At 45.4% G+C, this 27,132-nt stretch overlaps 1 protein-coding gene across 5 annotated transcripts in view; it reads right to left on the bottom strand.

The window, feature by feature from the left end:
* Nucleotides 1–27,132, bottom strand: part of FER (FER tyrosine kinase) — a 634,526-nt gene that overhangs the window by 93,666 nt on the left and 513,728 nt on the right. The window contains exon 19 of one of the 5 annotated variants that reach the window (XM_063964098.1): nt 11,928–12,010. The exons of the other annotated variants lie outside the window; for them this stretch is intronic. Coding sequence (XP_063820168.1) covers nt 11,992–12,010 — 19 coding nt within the window. The 3' untranslated portion in view covers nt 11,928–11,991. Of the gene's footprint in view, nt 1–11,927; nt 12,011–27,132 lie in introns of those variants that run through there. 5 annotated transcript variants of the gene reach the window in all.

Below are 27,132 nucleotides of genomic sequence, written 5' to 3'. Positions count from 1 at the left end.
AGCATTTTGGAGCCCCTGAACAAAGACCCTCATATAGGGAGTCAGCCCATCTCACCAAACTTTGGCTGGGTGCATAACCAAGAAACAGATTTAAGAAACAACTCCAAATTTCTGTCTCTGGCATCCTATAAAGTAGACACTTTTTGTAAAGGAAGCATAGTAGCATTTGCCAACTGAGATATGGGAGTATCCACTGAAGGGGGAGTTTCCCATCCAGATCTGTCAGTCAGAGGGAGTGGATAAAACAACACAATGCTCCTAGAAACCTGGAAGCGTTTGTTAGGTAAAGCCCAAGTCTTGGTAAGGAGATACCCCTGTGCACAGGATGGAAAGGTTACGGGTTCCTTTCTCAAACGCTTAAACTAAGACGGATCCAGGGCGGAGGCATTTTCTGTGCACTTAATACAGAAAGTGGATCTAACTGCAGCAATTAAAGCCTCTACACTGACAGTAATTATATGTTGCCCTTTCTGAATTGAGAATTCCAGCTCAGATTTTCAGAATCTTTCTGAAAATGAACCTCTGGCAACGAGAAGACTTCAGAGTCAGATTCATTCAGAAGGTAGGGGCTTGGGCAAATTCATTTTAGAAGGATGGGAACATGTAGCAGGATCCAGCACTGCTATAAGGACAAGAAAATCTAAAACTGAGGCTGTGTGCCCAAGGAGGCTCAATGACATGCTGAGAGGGGCCATGGAAGGTTCTGCTCGCATATCTGGAGGGAACTGTATGGTCATTGCCAATTGTTTCGCTAGTTCTGACAATGCCTGTGACAGGTTAAAAGCAGACACCGATTCTGGCTTAGGACCGGATACCTGGGGTCCTGGCTGCAGGAGTAAGAGACACACAGGCCACCATGGTACTGAGAAGAAACCACAAATCTATCTTGGCACTTTTTACAGGACAGGGACATAGCAGAAGCACCCTTCTCTGTGACAGCTCTGGAACGTCCCCTGTAATGCATGTCAATGTCAATTAACAGTATCAGTATGTATAAATACAGATATGTATATATGAACAGGGAGATGCTTGTGGGAAAACAGCAGGAAAGTACTGGTGTCAAAGCCAAAGTATGTAACTGTATCTCAGGGTGAGAAATACAGTTACTGCTTACATTTACAAACTAAATAAGAACTTTCAATTCTAGTACAGTTGTATGAAGTGTGCATAAACAGAGACACAATGTAATAACTATGTATACCAGTATACACAGGCTTATAAGGAAATAAAACACATGCATAACAGAAGCTGCAGAGTAAATCTGAATGGAGTATGACAAACATAGCTGCAAAGTGCACTGTTTATATACACACACACACACACACACACACACACACACACACACAATACGGAAAAGTGCAGAAATATAGGACACAGCAACACTACAATGCAAATACTACAACCAGACAGCGAGGTATGTGGTGCAAGAAAACCTCTGAAAACCTGTCCCAGGAATGAAGTATCAGGAGGGGAGACATGGCACTCTCCTCAGGAGGTTGTGAGCACAGTACTACAGGCTGCAGAAAATTACCTCTTGGGAAGAGGTCTGTCTTGACAGAATAAACACTGTTGTTTGGTGAGATCTGCCTGTGTACAGTCTCCACAGTGCCGCCTCCATCCAAACACTGCATATTTAGGGGTGCAATCCCCTTAAGGAGGGCACCGGAGCACAGCACAACCTGGATAGGTCATTGGAGTGCCGGGGCATATGTGTTTGCTATATATATATATATATATATATATATATAGAAGGTATGGTTCTATGGTTAGGATTCCTGCTCCTGTCCGTATAGCAAAAGAACCAGGCGGCACTCCGGGATTTTGAACAAAAAACCAAACGTGTAATGATCACAGCACATACATCAAACAGGCATAGTAGTTACACCGACGTTTCAACACCCTAACGGCGTTTTCTTCAAGGTGCTATGCTGCAAGTGAAACACACCAAACTAAACAAAAAACACACTAGCAAGTGACATTCCTTAAATAGGACTTGAAATATACCATCATAGATCATGTACCAAAGCCTTTGAGAGGTGGAGACCGGGCCAGGATGCTATCTCAAAAAGAAACTAAATGGATTTATCAATTAGACTCTCTGACCCCGAAGGGTCTTAATGAACAAATCCAGTGGAATGTATTCCTCTAGATCCTCCATTCATTGGGCTGCAGTCCATTAAGTACACTACGTAGCAGTATTTCTTATTTCTTGCTACAGCTGGGGTATATAGTGCTGCTGTTATGCATTGATATTGGCAGACGGCAGTAAATACCAGTCTTCCCTGAGTATGTGCCCCTTGGGCAGCTCTAGTGCCCAGCTAGTCTCCTGTAGTTCATACTATCCAGTAAACGTGGTATTATATCTAGTGCCCTTCGTATATACAATTAGGTGTCACCTCTGATGCATTCCTCAAGCAATTATATATGTGCAATAATGTATAGAACTTTGTTCAGACAAGACTTATTAATTGCTTTAATATGCTTGGTAGCCCTTTAATGATACTATGTTTTTAACCTGTTTTATTATTTGTTCGCACATAGGCACTTTCACTATCAGCGCGTACAGCACATACAAGTCATTTGTTTAAGTATTTTGTTTCTTTTCAGCCTCCGGCCCTCCCCTAGGTGACGGCGTTCCTGGCAACGGATAGTGAGCAGAAGCCGGGCATATAGGAAACACGGGGTGGGTGTTGTCACTGCGCCTGCAGCCGTGACCGGAAATGCCACGGACGGCGGTGTCCGGACCCAGGGAGACGCCAGCATGGGGCAGGAGAGGGCTGTCTTACACCACTTCAAACACCTATTTAAGGTATGTCACTTGCTAGTGTGTTTTTTGTTTAGTTTGGTGTGTTTCACTTGCAGCATAGCACCTTGAAGAAAACGCCGTTAGGGCGTTGAAACGTCGGTGTAACTACTATGCCTGTTTGATGTATTTGCTGTGATCATTACACGTTTGTTTTTTTGTTCAAAATCCCGGAGTGCCGCCTGGTTCTTTTGCTATACGGACAGGAGCAGGAATCCTAACCATAGAACCATACCTTCTATATCTCTACAAAGGAGGGCACCTGGGTGGCTGAATGTGTGGACAGTGAGTGCCGTTCATCTTTAATCAATATATATATATATACACACACACACATATATATATTATTACCCGTTTCTGATGTTTTTCTTCTAATTTCTCTTCGTGATACACCTTCAGCAAGTATTCACTTTCACACCCAAGGGAGCTCTTACACTGGGTTTTAATATGTGCTCCTTTTTTCTGTATCACACTATCTTATTAATTAAAGGAAGTGGTGTCATAAGTCTTCAGGTATAAATACCCATTAATGGGTTTTCCTTCCATTATCACTTTGAACTCTGAGAGGACCATTGCACCAGCTAGCTGTGAGTATCCATTGGACCTTCTTGCCTCCACATAATATCACTGGGAATTTGGATGTTAAAAATCTTGCTGTCACTTTCTTATGCATACTATTTATATGCCAATGGAATTTTGTTAATTTAGACTCTAGTCTCATTGTCTGTTAAACATTAAGTGACTCCTTTATTTGTGCTATTATCTTATGTAGCCTGGGAATATAATTTTAAATTACATTTTGCTCCCACATATTATCCCCGGGGACTTGAATATTATAGATCCTATTTTCATTTACATATGCATATTATTTATATACTAATGTAATGCGTGCTAATTTACTTTCTAGTAAATTAGCACGTTTCCTGTTAAACATTAAGTGATTTCTTCATTTATGCTGTCACCTTATGCAGTCTGGGAATAATAAGATTTTACTCACCGGTAAATCTATTTCTCGTAGTCCGTAGTGGATGCTGGGAACTCCGTAAGGACCATGGGGAATAGCGGGCTCCGAAGGAGGCTGGGCACTCTAGAAAGATTTATGACTACCTGGTGTGCACTGGCTCCTCCCACTATGACCCTCCTCCAAGCCTCAGTTAGGACACTGTGCCCGGACGAGCTGACATAATAAGGAAGGATTTTGAATCCCGGGTAAGACTCATACCAGCCACACCAATCACACCGTACAACTCGTGATACTATATCCAGTTTGACAGTATGAAAACAACTGAGCCTCTCAACAGATGGCTCAACAATAACCCTTTAGTTAGCAATAACTATTGACAAGTATTGCAGACAATCCGCACTTGGGATGGGCGCCCAGCATCCACTACGGACTACAAGAAATAGATTTACCGGTGAGTAAAATCTTATTTTCTCTGACGTCCTAGTGGATGCTGGGAACTCCGTAAGGACCATGGGGATTATACCAAAGCTCCCAAACGGGCGGGAGAGTGCGGATGACTCTGCAGCACCGAATGAGAGAACTCAAGGTCCTCCTCAGCCAGGGTATCAAATTTTTAGAATTTTGCAAACGTGTTTGCCCCTGACCAAGTAACAGCTGGGCAAAGTTGTAAAGCCGAGACCCCTCGGGCAGCCGCCCAAGATGAGCCCACCTTCCCTGTGGAATGGGCTTTCACTGATTTAGGATGCGGCAGTCCAGCCGCAGAATGCGCCTGCTGAATCGTGTCACAGATCCAGCGAGCGATAGTCTGCTTAGAAGCAGGAGCACCCAGCCTGTTGGGTGCATACAGGATAAATAGCGAGTCAATTTTCCTGACTCTAGCCGTCCTGGAAACATAATTTTTCAAGGCCCTGACTACGTCCAGTAACTTGGAATCCTCCAAGTCCCTAGCAGCCGCAGGCACCACAATAGGTTGGTTCAAGTGAAAAACTGATACCACCTTAAGGAGAAACTGGGGACGAGTCCTCAATTCTGCCCTATCCATATGGAAAATCAGATAAGGACTTTTATATGACAACGCCGCCAATTCTGATACACGCCTGGCCGAAACCAAGGCCAATAACATGACCACTTTCAACGTGAGATATTTTAGATCCACGGTTTTTAGTGGTTCAAACCAATGTGATTTTAAGAAACTCAACACCACGTTGAGATCCCAAGGTGCCACTGGAGGCACAACTGGGGGCTGAATATGCAGCACTCCTTTTATAATGTCTGAACTTCAGGTACTGAAGCTAATTGTTTTTTTTTTTTTTTGGAAGAAAATCGACAGAGCCGAGATCTGTATCTTAATGGAGCCTAATTTTAGGCCCATAGACACTCCTGCTTGTAGGAAATGCAGAAATCGACCTAGTTGAAATTCCTCTGTTGGGGCCCTTTTTTGGCCTCACACCAAGCAACATATTTCCGCCATATGCGGTGATAATGTTTTGCAGTAACATCTTTCCTGGCTTGAATCAGCGTAGGAATGACTTCCTCCGGAATGCCCTTTTCCTTTAGGATCCGGCGTTCAACCGCCACGCCATCAAAACGTAGCCGCGGTAAGTCTTGGAACAGACAGGGCCCCTGCTGCAGCAGGTCCTGTCTGAGCGGCAGAGGCCATGGGTCCTCTGATATATAGTTTCTTGAAGTTCTGGGTACCAGGCTCTTCTTGGCCAATCCGGAACCACGAGTATCGTTCTTACTCCTCGCCTTCTTATTATTCTCAGTACCTTTGGTATGAGAGGCAGAGGGGGGAACACATAAACCGACAGGTACACCCACGGTGTTACCAGAGCGTCCACAGCTATCGCCTGAAGGTCCCTTGACCTGGCGCAATATCTTTTATAGCTTTTTGTTGAGGCGGGACGCCTTCATGTCCACCTGTGGCCTTTCCCAATGGTGTACAATCCTTTGGAAGACTTCTGGATGAAGTCCCCACACTCTCGGGTGGAAGTCGTGTCTGCTGAGAAGATCTGCTTCCCAGTTGTCCACTCCGGGAATGAACACTGCTGACAGTGCTAACATATGATTTTCCGCCCATCGGAGAATCCTTGTGGCTTCTGCCATCGCCATCCTGCTTCTTGTGCCGCCCTGTTGGTTTACATGGGCGACTGCCGTGATGTTGCCTGAATGGATCAGAAACGGCTGGTTTTGAAGCAGAGGCCTTGCCTGACTCAGGGCATTGTAAATGGCCCTCTGTTCCAGAATATTTATGTAGGGAAGTCACCTGACTTGACCAAAGTCCCTGGAAGGTTCTTCCCTGTGTGACTGCCCCCCAGCCTCAAAGGCTGGCATCCATGGTCACTAGGACCTAGTCCTGTATGTCGAACCTGCGGCCCTCTTGAAGATGGGCACTCTGCAGCCACTACAGTAGAGATACCCTGGTCCTTGGAGACAGGGTTATCAGCCTAATGCATCTGAAGATGCGACCAGGACCACTTGTCTAACAGGTCCCCCTGAAAAGTTCTTGCATGGAACCTGCCGAATGGGATTGCTTCGTAGGAAGCTATCATTTTTCCCAGGACTCGCGTGCAATGATGCACCGATAACTGTTTTGGCTTCAGGAGGTCTCTGACTAGAGATGACAGCTCCTTGGCTTTCTCCTCCTGGAGAAACACTTATTTCTGGTCTGTGTCCAGAACCATCCCCAGGAACAGTAGACGTGTCGTAGGAACCAGCTGTGACTCTGGACTGTTTAGAATCCAACCGTGCTGTTGTAGCACTTTCCAAAATAGTGCTACCCCGACTAGCAACTGCTCCTTGGACCTCGCCCTTATAAGGAGATTGTCCAAGTACGGGATAATTAAAAACTCGCCTTTTCGAAGGAGTATCATCATTCCGGCCATTACCATGGTAACACCCTCGGTGCCATGTACAGTCCAAACGGCAGAGTCTGGACTTGGTAATGGTAATCCTGTACCACAATCTGAGGTACTCCTGGCGAGGATAGTAAATAGGGACATGCAGGTAAGCATCCTTGATGTCCCGGGATACCATGTAATCCCCCTCGTCCAGGCTTGCAATAACCGCCCTGAGCGATTCCATCTTGAACTTGAATTTTTTATGTATGTGTTCAAGGATTTTAAATATAAAAAAGGGTCACACCGAACCATGCGGTTTCGGTACCCCAAACCGTGTGGAATAGTAACCCCGTCCTTGTTGGAGTAGGGGCACCTTAAGTATTACCTGCTGGGAATACAGCTTATTAATTGCCTCTAGCACAGCCTCCCTGCCTGAGGGAGTTGTCAGCAAGGCATATTTGAGGAAACGGCGGGGGGGAAGACATATCGAATTCCAGCTTGTACCCCTGAAATACTACTTGAATGAAACAGGGATCCACCTGTGAGCGAGCCCACTGATCGCTGAAATTTTTGAGACGGCCCCCCACCATACCTGGCTACACCTGTGGAGCCCCCGCGTCATGCTGTGGACTCAGAGGAAGCGAGAGAAGAATTAGGATTCTGGGAACAGGCTGACTGGTGCAGCTTTTTCCCTCTTCCCTTGTCTCTGTACAGAAAGGAAGCGCCTTTGACCCGCTTGCTTTTCTGAAGCCGAAAGGACTGTACCTGATAATACAGTGCTTTCTTAGTCTGTGAGGAAAATTGAGGTAAAAATATTTCTTCCCAGCTGGAGCTGCGGATACGAGGTCCCAGAGACCATCCCAAAATAATTCCTCACCCTTATAAGGCAGAATCTCTATGCGCCTTTTAAGGTCAGCATCACCTGTCCAGTGACAGGTCTCTAATACCCTCCTGACAGAATGGACATTACATTCATTTTGGATGCCAGCCGGCAAAATATCCCTCTGTGCATCCCTCATATATAAGACGACGTCTTTAATATGTTCTCATGTTAGCAAACTAGTATGTTTGACAGGGTCACCGACCACGCTGCAGCAGCACGCTCTGCAGGTTTCAGTCTAGTACCTGAGTGTGTAAATACAGACTTCAGGATAGCCTCCTGCTTTTTATCAACAGGTACCTTCAAAGTGGCCGTTCCTAAAACGGCAGTGCCAAACCTATTTTGACAACCGTGTGAGCGCCTTATCCACCCTAGGGGATATCTCCCAGCGTAACTTATCCTCTGGCGGGAAAAGGTACGCCATCAGTAACTTTTTAGAAATTACCAGTTTCTTATCAGGGGGAACCCACGCTTTTCACACACTTCATTCATTCATCTGATGGGGGAACAAAACACTGCCTGCTTTTTCTCCCCAAACATAAAAACCCATTTTTAGAGGTTAATGTCAGAAATGTGTAACACGTTTTTTTTTTTTATTGCCGGGATCAAGTCACGGATGTTCCTAGTGGATTGTGTATATGTCTCAACCTTGTCGACACTGGAGTCAGACTCCGTGTTGACATCTGTGTCTGCCATCTGAATGAGCGGGCGTTTTTGAGCCCCTGATGGCCTTTGAGACGCCTGGGCAGGCACGGGCTGAGAAGCCGGCTGTCCCACAGCTGTTACGTCATCCACCCTTTTATGTAAGGAGTTGACACTGTCGGTTAATACCTTTTACCTAACCATCCACTCTGGTGTCGGCCCCACAGGGGGCGACATCACATTTATCGGCATCTGCTCCGTCACTATATAAGCCTCCTCCTCAAACATGTCGACACAGCTGTACCGACACACCGCACACACACAGGGAATGCTCTGACTGAGGACAGGACCCACAAAGCCCTTTGGGGAGACAGAGAGAGAGTATGCCAGCACACACCAGAGCGCTATATAATGTGGGGATTAACACTATAACTGAGTGAATTTTCCCCCATAGCTGCTTGTATATACAATATTGCGCCTAAATTTAGTGCCCCCCCTCTCTTTTTAACCCTTTGAGCCTGAAAACTACAGGGGAGAGCCTGGGGAGCTTTCTTCCAGTTGCACTGTGAAGAGAAAATGGCGCCAGTGTGTCTGAGGGAGATAGCTCCGCCCCTTTTCCGCGGCCTATTCTCCCGCTTTTTTCTGGATTCTGGCAGGGGTATTTACCACATATATAGCCTCTGGGGCTATATATTGTGGTATTTTTGCCAGCCAAGGTGTTTTTATTGCTACTCAGGGCGCCCCCCCCAAGCGCCCTGCACCCTCAGTGACCGGAGTGTGCATGAGGAGCAATGGCGCACAGCTGCAGTGCTGTGCGCTACCTTGGTGAAGACTGATGTCTTCTGCCGCCGATTTTCCGGACCTCTTCTTGCTTCTGGCTCTGTAAGGGGGACGGCGGCGCGGCTCCGGGACCGAACACCAAGGACTGGGCCTGCGGTCGATCCCTCTGGAGCTAATGGTGTCCAGTAGCCTAAGAAGCCCAATCCGGCTGCAAGCAGGCGAGTTCGCTTCTTCTCCCCTTAGTCCCTCGCTGCAGTGAGCCTGTTGTCAGCAGGTCTCACTGAAAATAAAAAACCTAATTCTATACTTTCTTTCTAGAGGCTCAGGAGAGCCCCTAGTGTGCATCCAACCTCGGCCGGGCACAAGATCTAACTGAGGCTTGGAGGAGGGTCATAGTGGGAGGAGCCAGTGCACACCAGGTAGTCATAAATCTTTCTAGAGTGCCCAGCCTCCTTCGGAGCCCGCTATTCCCCATGGTCCTTACGGAGTTCCCAGCATCCACTAGGACGTCAGAGAAATAACTTTTAAATTATATTCAATAACTGAACACTATCTATATAAATTGTTATAGGTTGACCCACTGCTGAGCGGTCTATGTTTGTGGATTGGTTTATAGAGTCAGTGATAGACTATAAACCACGCTTTATTTGGGTACGTATAAACATCTGGCCCCAGTCTATCAATGTATTGAATGACAATCTATTATTAAGGCCTTTGTCCACTAAGCCCTGGACTTGTTTTCTCCTAATATAAGTCACCTGGTTGGCCATTAATTGCTTTTCGGATCCCTTGTGACTGGGGGTTTTATAGATTGAATCCTTTCCCTAGTCATATTGGTATGTATTATTCCCATCCTCCCTCATCCTGTTGTTTTGTTCCTTTATCTGAGACCTAGAATATTTAATCTGATATATAATCCTTTTTCAATTAACAGGTTTTATACCTGTTTTTATTGATATATTCAGTGAGCTTTTCACATACTTTTGGATTATCTTTAAAAACATCTGGCACTTTGTATGTATAGCTATGTTAGCTATTCATCTTCTAATGCACACTAATAAATATTATGTAGTGACTGTATTCTGTCATTTAGAGATTACCCCAGAGGAAGTCTCAATTAGGGACGAAACGCATTGGGTTGTGTTCAAGTACTGTATTCCATCTGTATCCTATGTTACCAAGGAAGATTTGTCACGAACCTTAAGTGTCATCTGGACTTTTCATCTGACAGAAATTGTTTGTATACACTGCCTATACATTCTGTAAAAAGATGTTGATATGCTCACAGACATTTTATGTTATCGTGGCTTTTATGTATTAAATACTAAAACTGAAATTTTTAATTTGTTTTGTATTATCTACAAGCGCACTTAGACCTGTATTGTTTGACACATATATATATATATATATATACACATACACATATATACACACAGTATAAAGTGTCTTTTGAGCATCCAGGAATGTTAAATTGATAGGGTCACGGTTTTGATTTTAGAAAAATATTCTTCTGGCTACTAAGTGAATGTAAGGTTTACAGTACGATTACAGTACGATTCTGTACGTGTGTCTCATAGAGGTAGCATTACAATAATAGGGGAATTAATTTAGTTAGACAACACTAGGGCTTGGTCAGATGAAGCTAGCTTGGAGTAAGCAAAGTAATACCATGTCTATTCTAGAGCACACATTGTGGACCAGAGAACAGTTAAATCCTTGGGTCATATTTACCATCTGTCAGTTTTTAAAAGAAGGTGATAATCTGCGCCTTTGACTGATGATTTTTAAACGGCAATATAAATGAATGCAAAACCAGCCTGATTTAGTATTATCGCCATTTGAAAAACATTGGTCAAAGCTGGAAATCATCAGTGGCTTTGAAAAATCTATGTTTATTAATTCTGCCCCCTTGTCCATTTAATCCCTTAGAATTATGCAGAGAATGAGTTGAATCAAAACTACCAATGCTTCAGTGGTGAATAAAAGAAGAGAATCAGAACTGCCTAATTTCTTATCAAAAAAGATGTTGACGTCACAAACCAAGAGTCACTACACGTGATATTTTCTGCTTTAGAGTGCGCAAAAAAGGAGCAGGGAGTAATATGGGGCATATGCAATTACCAATCTGACAGGAACACGTTTAAGAGTAGCTGGGAAAATAAGGCAATTAAAGCAGCTGCCCATCTTTTCTTTTATTTATGGTCAAATGCATGAAAGACAGGACATTAACTAGTTCAGTATGCACCACTACCCAGCAACTGTTTGTAAGCAAAAAAAGATACTTAACGTAAAAATATAGATGTTGTAATAATTCATATGTTATCTGCTAGGTGTGTTAGGATTAGGGACATGATAGGAAGAATCAATGTCGCACTGAGGCATAAAGGGACCACCGGGGGAATGCAGTGATAGGGGCCCATGTGTAGGGGTGTGGCAATTCTCCCCAAAGGTTTGGATAACCATTAGTGAGTGCAACTGTCTGGGCCCTGTGATATGTATGTAAATACTGACAGCGCATGCAATGTACCAGATTAACACCACCAATGCACTATAGAAAATACACCATAGTCCTCTGTAATTCAAGTATACAGAGTCGAACCATATCAGTAGAGAAGAAGGTGGCCCCACTGGGGGTTTCCCCTGTACCCCTGTGGGCCAGTCCACCCGTAGGAAGGACTGGGAAGAAAATGGCGAGTAAACGGCGTGTTGCCCATAATGTACTTGCCACAACTGTTGAACAAGGAAATTGGGTGAGCACATTTTTTATTGTGTGAACACACAGCCATAGACTTAACATTACGTAATGCATTAGATCATGAAAAAGTCATCTATTCCAAACAAGTAAAAAATAACAAACCATAAAATAACAAGAGAAATTTTTGCACAATTTGAACCAAGGGTTAAAAATTAATAAGTAAAATTATGCTGCAGTCTGAAAGCAGTCATGCATATCTTGCACTCTCCCAGACACCCATACTTGATTAAAATCCTAAAACATGAGTCTTCTGATGTAACTTTTAAAAAATGTTATTTTATTTTATTTCATGTTTACTGACAGACATGAACCTCATTGTTGTTTACTTTAATGGATACCTTTCATTCTGGAGAAAGAAATGGAAAGAAACATTAGGTTATGGTGTGCCATTTCTCTTCAACACAGCACAGTGCCTGTCATTAGTTACAGCGGATTATTTAAATTATTTTGACATATGGCAACAAACTGCAATCAAAAGTCATAGACACACAACACTAAAAAAAACCAAACACTACATTAGCATTTTTAGAGATAACAACTGTAAGGAAAATTAATTAATTGTAAAAACAATAGAGTATGTGTGCAATTTGGGTGAGCACAGGCCAAGAAATAACAGGTCTGTTTCTCAGATTAGCATCTCTACGGATTCTAACGCCGTGTGAAGAATTGCAATTTTATACACAGATTAGGAAATATATACTGTATATACATACACACACACACACACACACACACACACACACACACACACACACACACACACACACATATAGTGATCCCATCTCTTTGTTTGACTTTTTAATGTATTTGAATGCAACCACTTTGCATTGTGGGAGGAAGACTACTTAATTAGGAAGCATTCTGAGTTGAACACCACAGATAACAGTGATCATTATATTTTCGTCAGACTGGTTATTAATGACTATGAAGCCATACAACAATTACACTACCATCATACATACGTTTTATAGCAGCACTGCTGTATGACAATTCACACTTATTATGATCTTGTTCTAAGATTTCCCCATAAAGAGGTTTTACTTGTGAATCGCTGCTTAAGCAACTTCTGTACTCTGGCTGTACAAACCAATATTTAGTTGTCATGAACATCTAGTCTCTGTGGACGTAGAAGTGCCTCTGGTAGGTTTTGTGAAGCATGTAAAAGATTGCATGTGAAAGCACTCCATGGACAGTTAAAATAAACTCCATCTAACTCCAAAAAACTTTAACTGTTGAAAGAAAACGAGATTTATGGTAAGAACTTACCTTTGGTTAAATCTTTCTGCGAGGTACACTGGGCTCCACAAGGATTGGACAATGGGGTGTAGAGTAGGATCTTGATCCGAGGCACCAACAGGCTCAAAGCTTTGACTGTTCCCAGAATGCACAGCGCAGCCTCCTCTATAACCCCGCCTCCCTGCACAGGAGCCCAGTTTTTCGTTAACCAGCCAAATGCAGTAGCAGGAAAAGAGACGACAACGGTTAGTAGCCACAAACTTCTCTTGTCGTGAGAGTGGGGTGCGTCAGCGGTTAATGCCATACCAACCCAAAGAAGCTAAGTGCGTCAGGGTGGGCGCCTTGTGGAGCCCAGTGTACCTCGCAGAAAGAGATTTAACAAAGGAAAGTTCTTACCATAAATCTCATTTTCTGCTGCGGGGTACACTGAGCCCCACAAGGATTGGACAATGGGGATGTCCTAAAGCAGTTCCTTATGGGAGGGGACGCACTGTAGCGGGCACAAGAACCCGGCGTCCAAAGGAAGCATCCTGAAAAGCGGCATTATCGAAGGCATAGAACCTTATGAACGTGTTCCCGGAGGACCACGTAGCCGCCTTGCACAATTGTTCAAGGGTCGCACCACGTTGGGCCGCCCAAGAAGGTCCAACAGACCGAGTAGAATGGGCCGTAATGTGAGCAGGAGCTGATAGACCAGCCTTCAATTAAGCATGTGCAATCACCATTATAATCCATCTGGCCAGGGTCTGCTTGTGAGCAGGCCAGACACGTTTGTGAAATCCAAACAAAACAAAGAGAGAATCAGATTTTCGAACAGAAGCAGTTCTCTTCACGTAGATACGGAGAGCCAGTACCACATCCAAAGACCGCTCTTTGGGAGACAAATCAGGAGAGAAAAGGGCCGGAACCACAATCTCCTGATTAAGGTGGAACGAAGAAACCACCTTAGGTAAATATCCGGGACGAGTCCTAAGAACCTCCCGGTCACGGTGAAAAATCAGATATGGGGAACTACAAGACAAGGCACCCAGATCCGACACTCTTCTAGCAGAGGCAATAACCAGCAAGACCACCACCTTAAGGGATAGCCACTTAAGGTCAGCTGAACCCAGGGGTTCAAACGGAGGCTCCTGCAACGCCTCCAAAACCACCGACAAGTCCCAAGGAGCCACAGGCGGGACATAGGGAGGTTGGATACGCAACACACCCTGAGTGAAAGTATGAACATCAGGTAAAGTCGCAATTTTTCTCTGAAACCACACCGACAAGGCAGAAATATGAACCTTGAGGGAGGCCAGACACAGGCCTAAATCTAGGCCCTGCTGCAGAAAAGCCAAAAGTTTGGCTGTACTAAACTTGGAAGCGTCATAATTATTAGATGCGCACCAAACAAAGTAGGAATGCCAAACCCTATAGTAAATCCGAGCAGAAGCCGGTTTCCGGGCCCGCAACATAGTTTTCATGATCTCTTCAGAAAAACCTTTAGCCCTCAAGACGGAAGCTTCAAGAGCCACGCCGTTAAAGACAGCCGGGCTAGGTCCTGGAAGACACAGGGGCCCTGAACGAGGAGGTCTGAGCATTGTGGAAGCAGAAGTGGACGCTCTGACGATAGGCCTTGCAGGTCTGAGAACCAGTGCCGTCTGGGCCACGCCGGGGCTATGAGAAGCAGATTTCCTTTTTCTTGCTTGAACTTCCGAATTACCCTGGGCAGGAGTGACACCGGAGGGAACACGTACGGCAGCCGAAACCTCCACGGCACCGCCAGCACATCCACGAATGCTGCTTGAGGATCCCTTGTCCTTGCTCCGAAGACCGGAACCTTGTGATTGTGTCGAGACGCCATCAGATCTACGTCTGGAAGGCCTCACTTTTCCACTAGGAGTTGAAACACTTCTGGATGGAGGCCCCACTCGCCGGCATGTACATCCTGATGACTGAGAAAGTCTGCTTCCCAATTCAGGACTCCCGGAATGAATATTGCCGATATGGCCGGTAGATGGCGTTCCGCCCAATGTAGAATTCGTGAGACTTCCTTCATTGCCAAACGGCTTCGAGTGCCGCCTTGATGATTTATGTAAGCCACTGTGGTGGCGTTGTCCGACTGTACTTGAACAGGACGGTTCTGAATTAAATGCTGGGCCAGGTTCAACGCATTGAAGACCACCCGCAATTCCAGAATGTTGATCGAGAGGAGAGATTCCTCCTTGGTCCACCAACCCTGAAGGGAGTGTTGCTCCAGCACTGCTCCCCAACCTCTGAGACTGGCATCTGTCGTCAACAGGACCCAGTTGGATATCCAGAAGGGACGGCCCCTGCACAATCGTTGGTCCTGGAGCCACCAGTGCAGCGACAGACGGACCTCCGGAATCAATGAGATCATGTGAGACCTGATCCGGTGAGGCAGGCCGTACAACTTGGCTAGAATCAGCCTCTGGAGGAGGCGAGAATGGAATTGAGCATACTCCACCATGTCGAATGCTGACACCATGAGGCCTAGCACCTGCATGGCCGAATGTATCGACACTTGCGGATGAGAAAGGAAGTAACGAATCCTGTCCCGAAGCTTAAGGACTTTTTCCTGAGACAAGAACAACCGCTGGTTGTGAGTGTCCAATAGCGCTCCCAGGTGCACCATGCTCTAAGCAGGGACCAGGGAGGATTTCTTCCAGTTGATGAGCCACCCGTGGGCTTGTAGAAACTGGACAGTCATATCCAGATGACGTAGGAAAATTTCTGGGGAATTTGCCACGGTTTACAAGTCGTCCAGATATGGCAGTATCCTGACCCCTTGACGGCGGAGTACCATAGTCATCACCGCCATAAATTTGGTGAAGACTCGCAGAGCCGTTGTTAAACCAAAAGGTAACGCCCGAAACTGGCAATGGAGGTTGCCAATCGCAAACCTCAGGTATTGTTGATGTGACACTGCTATAGGAATATGCAGGTAAGCATCCCGTATGTCCAGGGAGACCATGTAGTATCCAGGTTCCAAGGCCAGAACTATAGAGCGAAGGGTTTCCATACGGAACTTGGAAACTTTCACAAACCTGTTCAATGCCTTGAGGTTGAGAATAGGCCGGGAGGACAAATTTGGTTTCGGGACCAGAAACAGTGGAGAATAGTACCCCCGGCCTCTCTGAGCAAGATGTACCTGTACTATGACTCCTGTATCCAGGAGGGTCTGTACCACCGAATGTAGAGTGTTTGCCTTTGTCTGGTCCAACGGGACGTCTGTCTGGCAAAATCGATGAGGGGGTCAGTTTTTGAAGGCTATGGTGTAACCTCGAGTGACGACTTCCCGTACCCAGGCATCTGAAGTGGTCTTCAACCATACCTGGGTATACCCTAGAAGCCGGCCCCCCACCCTGGGATCCCCCAGGGGGAGGCCCGCCCCGTCATGCAGCAGGCTTATCGGTCTTGGAAGCTGGCTGACGGGCTGCCCAGGCTCTTTTGGGCTTCGGCTTACCAGGTTTGGAAGTGCGGGCCTGCTTGTTGTACGCCTGACCTTTTGCTTTACCTGAAGGACGAAAGGGGCGAAAGGAAGTACCTTTAGCCTTCGACACAGAAGGAGCGGTACTTGGCAGACAGGCAGTTTTGGAAGTAGCCAAGTCAGCCACTATCTTATTTAAGTCCTCCCCAAACAGAATATCTCCCTTGAAAGGGAGTACCTCCAGGGTTTTTCTAGAGTCCAGATCCACATATCAGGATCCTAGCCACAATATCCGGCGAGCCAGGACTGATGTAATAGAGGCCTTGGCTGCTAGGATACCAGCATCAGAAGCCACCTCTTTAATATAGTGAGAAGCTGTGACAATATATGACAAGCATTGTCTAGCATGGTCAGAAGAGATTTCAGCTTCTAACTCCAAGGACCATGCTTCAATAGCCTCTGCAGCCCATGTTGCTGCAATAGTGGGCCTTTACACCCGTGAGGGTGTAAATCGCTTTCAGACAACCCTCCACACGTTTATCCGTAGGCTCTTTTAGAGACGTGACGGTAGTGACAGGTAGAGCTGAGGAAACCACCATCCTAGCCACATGTGAGTCTACTGGAGGAGGTGTTTCCCAATTTTTAGACAGCTCTGGCGCGAGGGGATAGCGAGACAGCATCTTCTTTTGAGGCACAAACTTCTTTCCCGGGTTTCCCCAGGGTTCCTGACGTATATCCACTAGGTGGTCAGAGTGAGGTAAAACTTGTTTAACCACCTTCCTACGCTTGAACCTATCTGGTTTCTTAGGAGGGGCGGATGGCTCGGGATCATCCGTAATCTGTAAAATTAATTTAATAGCCTCCAAAAGATTAGGAACATCCACATGTGAACTACCCTCCCCATCAGCAGTATCTGTGTCAGAATCTGTGGGGTCAGTTTAAGCGCCATCTTCATCAGACGAGGTGTCAGTGACAGCAGTGGATTGTGAGGAGATAAGAGCTTGTTTAGAGGACCCTTTGGTCTTAGGCGAGCGAGGGTCAGACTTTTTAGTAGTCAAGGACTGGTTCAACTTCTTCAATTGGGCAGAAAAATTGTCCGCCCAAGGCGGGTTAGCTGCGGTGACCACATACGGATGCACCAGCATAGGAGGTCCCATAGGGGGTGTTAGTTTAGTAACTAGCGTATGTAGAAGCGTGGAGAAAGCGGCCCACGGTGGGTCATTATGTACCCCTGTTGCCACAGTCCCACTGGGGGGCAAGGAGCCCCCAGAACCAGAGCCCACAGCTGCTATAGTCTCCTCATAGGAATCTGTGGCTTCAGTAACACCGGCAGTGTGTTCAGCCCCAGAACGTTACCTTCAGAAGCAGACATGATATAACTTGAAATATCAGGTAACACAGTACAATTGGCAGCAGCACAATACCTCTAACCCAAACCCCTGCACAGTGTAGTCAGCACAAGCAGGAATACAGGAGAGATATGGTGACTAAAATCACAGAGAAAAATACGTATTAGAGTATATCTTTGTGAAAATCCTATAAAATTATAAAACCTGATGCACCAAGCCCCCTCAGGTTATAGATTATAGAGATAGCAAGTTGAGTGAGAGACACGAAATGAAAACCACTCAGCCAGCTAATGCACACACATATAGTCACAGTAAACAATGCAGAGGTTATTACTAACAATAATACTGCACTGGACCAGCTTATATAGCTATGTAGTCAATAGATATAACACTGCACAGTAATAACTGGATGTATATCACAGGGTACTTGTACCAGAGAACCCTGACTAAATGCACTCTTTCTTAACTATCACTGTCTAATTGACATGTAGAATACTTAAGTGTCATGTAAAGTCACAGCGCTGACAACCAGGCGGCTTTACACAGGAGGATTTGCCCAAGCAGTCCCAGGAACAGTGTAGCTGAGAGAAATGGCGCACAGACACTGACAGGGAGTGAGGGAGAGACAGATATACAGCTCCAGGGCGGGAACATTTGCTGGAAATGGCGCCCTGGGGCTGGGGGAGGGGCTCCAGGTCTAAGCCTTATCCCCCTGCTGGCAAAACCACCGGGTACTGTGGGCTACTAGTAAAACGGTTTAAAGGGAAAACCTGACCTGCACCCATGCCCTGGTGATCTAGAGGGATCGCCTGTACTGCCACAGTGTCCACCGCCAGCGCGCGCGGCCCGCCTCCCACTGACCACGCCGGATCGCGATAAAGTACGGGTCCCGCGAGCGGGACCCACTCACCCATCGTGTGTGCCTGACGTTAGAAGAAAACCGGAGCCACCTGCTGTAGTTAACCGGCAACCAGGGCTTGGGAGTGTACAGCGCCGCTGGGGAGAGACGGAGCTGCAGCAGTGAATGTCACTAGACATGTACACACTGCTACAGCCCTTGAAGTCTTCACTTTTCTTCAAAAAAAGCTCTTCTTAGGGCTGCCTGGAGCAGACCCTCTGTTATGTGCCTGCTATCTGCGGCACCAACTACAAAACTGAGCTCCTGTGCAGGGAGGCGGGGTTATAGAGGAGGCGGCGCTATGCATTCTGGGAACAGTCAAAGCTTTTGAGCCTGTTGGTGCCTCGGATCAAGATCCCTCTCTACATCTCATTGTCCAGACTTGTGGAGCCCAGTGTACCCCGCAGCAGAAAATTAGATTTTTACATATACAGTAGTTCAGAGGTGGCAGAGACTGGGACTGAGCTTTTTGCACCTTCCAGTTACACCTGATACAGCAATTTCTATTGATGCAATAATAAAAGTTCTATGTACAATAGTGACATATGTAAGTAAGACCAACCTAGTGCCCTTGTGGTTAATGTACGACAGAAATTAGGTTAATCTGAGCTGTACTTCAAATAGAAAAAGTTGACATTAAATTATATGTTTATCAACCATCCACATTTCCTGCTGTAAACCCAGTCCCCAAAATATAGGTGCAGAGTGACTGTACATGGGCAATTGCAAAAACCACAATATGGGTATATACCCATTTTATGCACTGACAAGCAGACTAATAGGCACAGCTATATAGAACTACATAAGCTGCATGAGTGCTTTGCCCTGGTACACACAAGGTAAATAAATTTATTCTCTGGTATATTGGAAAACGAAGATAATTATTCTCCCAGGCGTTAATAAAATTTTTAAAATGAGTATACATAACATATAATAAAAATGTGACAATTATAAAGGCGTGATCTACTAATCAATTACGTAGTCAAAAAGTGTAAATGTTTAAATAAACAGACAACAGGATGTTCCAATCTGCGATCATTGCAAGAATCCCCCCAAAAATTATAAAAAAGTTAAATACCAGCACTTTTGAAAAACCAGACCGATGTGTTTTGATTTTTAGAAGCATAGTATCTCATCAAGTATTTTGCTCTTTGACACGTTTACTCAACTGTATAAGTCCCAAATAAACAATTACTAAAAATGAAAAACAGGGAATTTCAGGAAATTCAGAAATTCTCTATTATTTAAATCTATTTCATTACTGACTTTAATTGTCAGAACTGCCATACCACTTAAAAAAAAAAATTACCTACACAACTAAATAAAACCATATTAAAATGGTAAGGTTTTAACTTCCTGTACAGTAGCTAAAGTCACACGAGACAGACGGCTACATTACATTACCCAGAGGCTTCCTGATAGCCAATCTGTTAACTTTATAAATGTGTTTGTAGTACAGTCTCAACGCAGCAGCACATTCTAGGCGCCTTTGAATACACGACTGTAGCTTGAATGGTAGTTCATCATCAGCAAAAACGCCAGTGGCATTCAATTGATTAAACTTACTACATTATAGTCTGGCGTTGCCTGTAAGAATTATTAATCTGTCTGATTTGGTAAATTTGTTATAACACATTCAACCAAAAAGACAGCAGAAAGATGACTTGAGGGGAGTTGAGATTAAAAAAAGAAGGCCCACCACCTTAAATTACAAATACTATATCATTCTTTACAGTCGCTGTTATAAAAGTTAAGTTTCCTTTACAGAGGAGAAACAAGTCCTCTAGTGAACTATAAATGTTAACAGTTCCAATTAAGATACAGACTTCAGAGATCAAACATTAAATAAACGGAGCATAGAATATTTCCAGAAAGTCCTTCTCTACCTAACTGCTTGCTCAACCATCATGCCTGTTTCTCCATTTCCTGTAATCAATCGCTACTGTGCTTTCTACAGTACAAATCAGAACTAATGAAAAGGATGTAGAAATTACAGATAACAACAAGAGTGGCAACACTGCAAGGGCTCCTTAGCCAGATAATCTAGGAATAAAATAAGTAGTACTCGTTTTAAAAAGAGCACATATTTACATCCATAAAAAGGTCTTGGACCAATGGAAGCTATTTAATGGTAAAAATATAACTTTTATTTAGTAGGTTTGACTGGCATTGGGACTTTAATAACAGTATCGACTGCAAGTTGATGCCTAGAGGTTTTAAAACACACACATTTTTTTTACCCCATTGTTAGTTTTTATTGAAATGTAAGCAATTCAAGTCCAGTGATTAACATAAAACAGTACAGAAAAACTGTACTGGTAGAGGGGTTTTTTGTTTTTAAATAGGCTAGCAAAAAAAGGGCAAAATAATGACAATTTCAGAGTTAAAAAGGGCGTTATAAAAGTAATGGGTAAAGAGTTCACAGCTGTTAAGCAACAATGAAAAAGAGGTTTGCCTGGGCCAGGAAACCACTAGTGAACTACTGATGACTAAAAGAAAGTCTTATGGACAAATAATCAATATTTGAATTCCCTGGTTCATCTTGCTGGGTTTTTGCATGCCGCCAAGTAGGCATACATAACCAACTATCATTATTACACGTTAACGGCTTGAGAATGGGCACTTTATGTAGATATTATGGTAGTTTTACAGTTTCGTAGCATTAAAAAAACAAAAAACAGGTTCTTTGTTCTGCTTAAAACACATAAAAATAAGCCATAAATAAATTAGACAAATTGAGTATGTTATATCCAGAATTCCGTAATACAGAATATTCCGGAAAAAAAATTTTTAATTTTTTTTTTAACACGACTGACATAATGACATATTTACTTTCTGTTGGTTCAATGCACACAAACTTTATTTAAAGGTACAGAATTATTAAAAATATTGTATAAAATTACCTACAGACTATGGGGTACATGTAATTGCGGTCGAATTCCACCGTTTTTAAATTCAACACAATTCGACAGTCACATACCCTCCCGCCGGGACCCAAATTCGACATATTCAATAAAAAACGGATTCGACAGTCCCGCTGTCGAAAAATGTACCAAATGACGATAGTGTGCATCCTGGATTCGACTTCATGGTCGGCACAAAAGTGTTTAAAAAAAATAAAGAAAAAAAATGCTTGGGGTCCCCCCTCCTAAGCATAACCAGCCTCGGGCTCTTCGAGCAGGTCCTGGTTGTAAAAGTACAGGAAAAAGTTTACAGGAGATGCCCCGTATTTGAACAACCAGCACCGGGCTCTGCGTGCGGTCCTGGTGCAAAAAATATGGGGGACAAAAGACGTAGGGGTCCCCCGTATTTTTCACACCAGCACCGGGCTCCACTAGCTGGAGAGATAATGCCACAGCCGGGGGACACTTTTATACCGGTCCCTGCGGCCATGGCAGTAAATCCCCAACTAGTCACCGCTGGCCGGGGTACCCTGGAGGAGTGGGGACCCCTTAAATCAAGGGGTCCCCCCCCCTCCAGCCACCCAAGGGCCAGGGGTGAAACCCGAGGTTGTCCCCCCCCCCCATCCAAAGGCGGCGGATGGGAGGCTGATAGCCTTGTGTCAAAATAAAGAATATTGTTTTTTTTGTAGCAGAAATACAAGTCCCAGCAAGCCTCCCCCACAAGCTGGTACTTGGAGAACCACAAGTACCAGCATGCGGGGGTGAAACGGGCCCGCTGGTACCTGTAGTTCTACTGCAAAAAAAATACCCAAATAAAAACAGTACACACACACACCGTGATAGTAAAACTTTATTACATACATGCACACCGACACACACATACTTACCTATGTTGACACGCCAACTCGGTCCCCTTCACCAGTAGAATCCACGGTGTACCTGTAAATAAAATTATACTCACAAAAATCCAGTGTAGATCTGTCCTCTTCTGCTTGTAATCCACGTACTTGGCAAAATAATAAAATTCAAAACCCGGACCACGCACTGAAAGGGGTCCCATGTTTACACATGGGACCCCTTTCGCCGACTGCTGAGACCCCCCGTGACTCCTGTCACAGAGGGTCCCTTGAGCCAATCAGGGAGCGCCACGTCGTGGCACTCTCCTGATTGGCTATGCGCGTCTGAACTGTCAGGCGGCGCATAGACACTGCATTATATTCAATGGTGGGAACTTTGCGGTCAGCCTCGAGGTTACTCGCGGTCAACCGCTGACCGCAAAGTTCCCACCATTGGATACCATGGAGCGCCTATGCGCTACATTGTATCTTGCGTGCGCCGCCTGACAGCTCAGATGCGCACAGACAATCAGGAGAGTGCCACGACGTGGCGCTCCCAGATTGGCTCAACGGACCCTCTTTAACAGCAGTCGCGGGGGGTCCCGTCAGTCGGGGAAAGGGGTCCCATGTGTAAACATGGGACCCCTTTCAGTGCGTGGTCTGGGTTTTGCATTTTATTATTTTGCCAAGTACGTGGATTACAAGCAGAAGAGGACAGATCTACACTGGATTTTTGTGAGTATAATTTTATTTACAGGTACACCGTGGATTCTACTGGAGAAGGGGACCGAGTCGGAGTGTCAACATAGGTAAGTATGTGTGTGTCGGTGTGCATGTATGTAATAAAGTTTTACTATCACGGTGTGTGTGTACTGTTTTTATTTGGGTATTCTTTTTGTAGTAGAACTACAGGTACCAGCGGGCCCGTTCCCCCCTGCGCATGCTGGTACTTGTGGTTCTCCAAGTACCAGCTTGTGGGGGAGGCTTGCTGGGACTTGTAGTTCTGCTACAAAAAATAATATTCTTTATTTTGACACAAGGCTATCAGCCTCCCATCCGCCGCCTTTGGATAGGGGGGACAGAGTCGGGCTTCACCCCTGGCCCTTGGGTGGCTGGAGGGGGGGGGGGATCCCTTGATTTAAGGGGTCCCCACTCCTCCAGGGTACCCCGGCCAGGGATGACTAGTTGGGGATTTAATGCCACGGCCGCAGGGACCGGTATAAAAGTGTCCCCCGGCTGTGGCATTATCTCTCCAGCTACTGGAGCCGGTGCTGGTTGTTCAAATACGGGGGATCCCCTGTCAATCTTTTCCCTGTATTTTTACAACCAGGACCGGCTCGAAGAGCCCGAGGCTGGTTATGCTTAGGAGGGGGGACCCCACGCTTTTTTTTTCAGGGTTTTTTACCCATTCCCACTGAACAACATGCTCTGATCTCTCCATATTATTTTGGTCAGTTAAAAAAAAAATATATATATATATTTTAAAAAATATATTAAATAATACTTGTGGCTCCTAATAGACAAACCAAGAAGATAATCCCTTCTAATTTAAATAGATATGCTATTAGCAACAAAAAAAAACACCAAAAAAACCCTGTTTTTAATTTTTTTTATTAGATCCCGCCAGCAAAATGAGGCGGACTGAAATTGAGGAAATGACTGTCGAAAAGCACTGTTGTCGAATCAACATTCTTCAATTGAATATACTTTTGTTGAAAAGCCGCACTTTTACCATTGCAGACATGTCGAATTTGACAACTGTCGAATTGCAAAAAGTCGAATCTGAAACGTCCATTTTTTTGTCGAAAAGTACTGTATTGCATTGTCGAATCATTTTTTTGTGTCGAAAATGCCCAGTTTTTCAACATTTGCGGCAATTCGACCGCAATTGCATATGGCCCTATGAGGGGTATCCAATTACCCGTGGATAATTTAATCACCAAGGGCTATCCTATTAGCCCCGATGCGGCGCGCTCCTCCCCGCTGATACAGACACTTAATTGGGGATTATGCTTTGGGTGCCTCAGGCACCCAAAGCATAATCCGTGACAAATGGTCTGCCAGATCTGCAATAACACATAAGATCGGGGATTTATCTCAGATCCCATGTGTTACTGCGCGATTGCGGGTCCGTTTCGGACTATGGAAAAATAAGATTTTACTTACCGGTAAATCTATTTCTCGTAGTCCGTAGTGGATGCTGGGGACTCCGTAAGGACCATGGGGAATAGACAGGCTCCGCAGGAGACATGGGCACTTTAAGAAAGAATTTAGATTCTAGTGTGCTCTGGCTCCTCCCTCTATGTCCCTCCTCCAGACCTCAGTTAGAGAAACTGTGCCCGGAAGAGCTGACAGTACAAGGAAAGGATTTTGGAAATCCAGGGCAAGATTCATGCCAGCCACACCAATCACACCGTATAACTTGTGATAAACTTACCCAGTCAACAGTATGAACAACAACAGAGCATCAGTTCAACCCTGATGCAACAATAACATAGCCCTTATTGCAGCAATAACTATATACAAGTATTGCAGAAGAAGTCCGCACTTGGGACGGGCACCCAGCATCCACTACGGACTACGAGAAATAGATTTACCGGTAAGTAAAATCTTATTTTCTCTAACGTCCTAGTGGATGCTGGGGACTCCGTAAGGACCATGGGGATTATAACAAAGCTCCCAAACGGGCGGGAGAGTGCGGATGACTCTGCAGCACCGAATGAGCAAACACAAGGTCCTCCTCAGCCAGGGTATCAAACATGTAGAATTTTGCAAACGTGTTTGATCCCGACCAGGTAGCAGCTCGGCAAAGTTGTAAAGCCGAGACCCCTCGGGCAGCCGCCCAAGAAGAGCCCACCTTCCTAGTGGAATGGGCCTTAACTGATTTTGGCAGCGGCAATCCAGCCGCAGAATAAGCGAATCGTGTTACATATCCAGCTAGCAATAGTTTGCTTTGAAGCAGGCGCACCAAGCTTGTTGGACGCATACAGGATAAACAAAGAGTCTGTTTTCTTGACTCTAGCCGTTCTGGCTACATAAACCTTTAAAGGCCTGACCACATCAAGCAACTCGGAATCCTCCAAGTCAGTAGTAGCCACAGGCACCACAATAGGTTGGTTTATATGAAAAGATGAAACCACTTTTGGCAGAAATTGTGGACGGGTCCGCAACTCTGCTCTATCCCCATGGAAAACCAGATAGGGGCTTTTATGTGACAAAGCCGCTAATTCTGACACATGCCTAGCCGAAGCCAATGCTAGTAGCATGACCACCTTCCACGTGAGATATTTCAATTCCACCGTTTTGAGTGGTTCAAACCAGTGGGATTTCAGGAAACTCAACACCACGTTAAGATCCCAAGGTGCCACCGGGGGCACAAAAGGGGGCTGAATATGCAGCACTCCCTTCACAAACGTCTGAACCTCAGGTAGAGAAGCCAGCTCTTTTTGAAAGAAAATGGATAGGGCCGAAATCTGGACCTTAATGGAACCCAATTTTAGGCCCAAAGTCACTCCTGACTGTAGGAAGTGAAGCAAACGGCCCAGCTTGAATTCCTCCGTAGGGGCATTCCTGGCATCACACCAAGCAACATATTTTCGCCATATACGGTGATAATGTTGAGCTGTCACGTCCTTCCTAGCCTTTATCAGCGTAGGAATGACCTCATCCGGAATGCCTTTTACCGCTAGGATCCGGCGTTCAACCGCCATGCCGTCAAACGCAGCCGCGGTAAGTCTTGGAACAGACAGGGCCCTTGTTGCAACAAGTCCTGTCTTAGAGGAAGAGGCCACGGGTCCTCTGTGAGCATTTCTTGCAGATCTGGATACCAAGTCCTTCTTGGCCAATCCGGAACAATGAGTATTGTTCTCACTCCTCTTTTTCTTATGATTCTCAACACCTTGGGTATGAGAGGAAGAGGAGGAAATACATAGACCGATTGGAACACCCACGATGTCACCAGGGCTTCTACAGCTATCGCCTGAGGGTCTCTTGACCTGGCGCAATACCTGTGTAGTTTCTTGTTGAGGCGGGATGCCATCATGTCCACCTGTGGCAGTTCCCACCGACTTGCAATCTGTGCGAAGACTTCTTGATGAAGTCCCCACTCCCCCGGGTGGAGGTCGTGCCTGCTGAGGAAGTCTGCTTCCCAGTTGTCTACCCCTGGGATGAACACTGCTGACAGTGCGCTTACGTGATTCTCCGCCCAGCAAAAAATTCTGGTGGCTTCCGCCATCGCCGCCTTGTCGGTTTACATGAGCCACAGCGGTGATGTTGTCTGACTGAATCAAAACTGGTTGACCGCGAAGCAGGGTCTCTGCTTGATGTAGGGCGTTGTAAATGGCCCTTAGTTCCAGGATGTTGATGTAAAGGCAAGTCTCCTGACTTGACCACAGACCTTGGAAATTTCTTCCCTGTGTGACTGCTCCCCACCCTCGGAGGCTTGCATCCGTGGTCACCAGGACCCAGTCCTGAATGCCGAATCTGCGACCCTCGAGAAGGTGAGCACTCTGCAGTCACCACAGGAGAGACACCATGGCCCTGGGGGATAGGGTGATTAACCGATGCATCTGAAGATGTGATCCGGACCATTTGTCCAGTAAGTCCCATTGAAAGGTCCTCGCATGGAACCTGCTGAAGGGAATGGCCTCGTATGATGCCACCATCTTTCCCAGGACTCGAGTGCAGTGATGCACTGACACCTGTTTTGGTTTTAATAGGTCCCTGACCAGTGTCATGAGTTCCTGAACTTTCTCTATCGGGAGATAAACCCTTTTCTGGTCTGTGTCCAGAATCATGCCCAGGAAAGGCAGACGAG

The sequence above is a fragment of the Pseudophryne corroboree genome, chromosome 1, assembly GCF_028390025.1.
Source record: "Pseudophryne corroboree isolate aPseCor3 chromosome 1, aPseCor3.hap2, whole genome shotgun sequence".
NCBI classification, from domain to species: domain Eukaryota; kingdom Metazoa; phylum Chordata; class Amphibia; order Anura; family Myobatrachidae; genus Pseudophryne; species Pseudophryne corroboree.
This window is presented reverse-complemented; position numbering and strand designations above follow the sequence as displayed.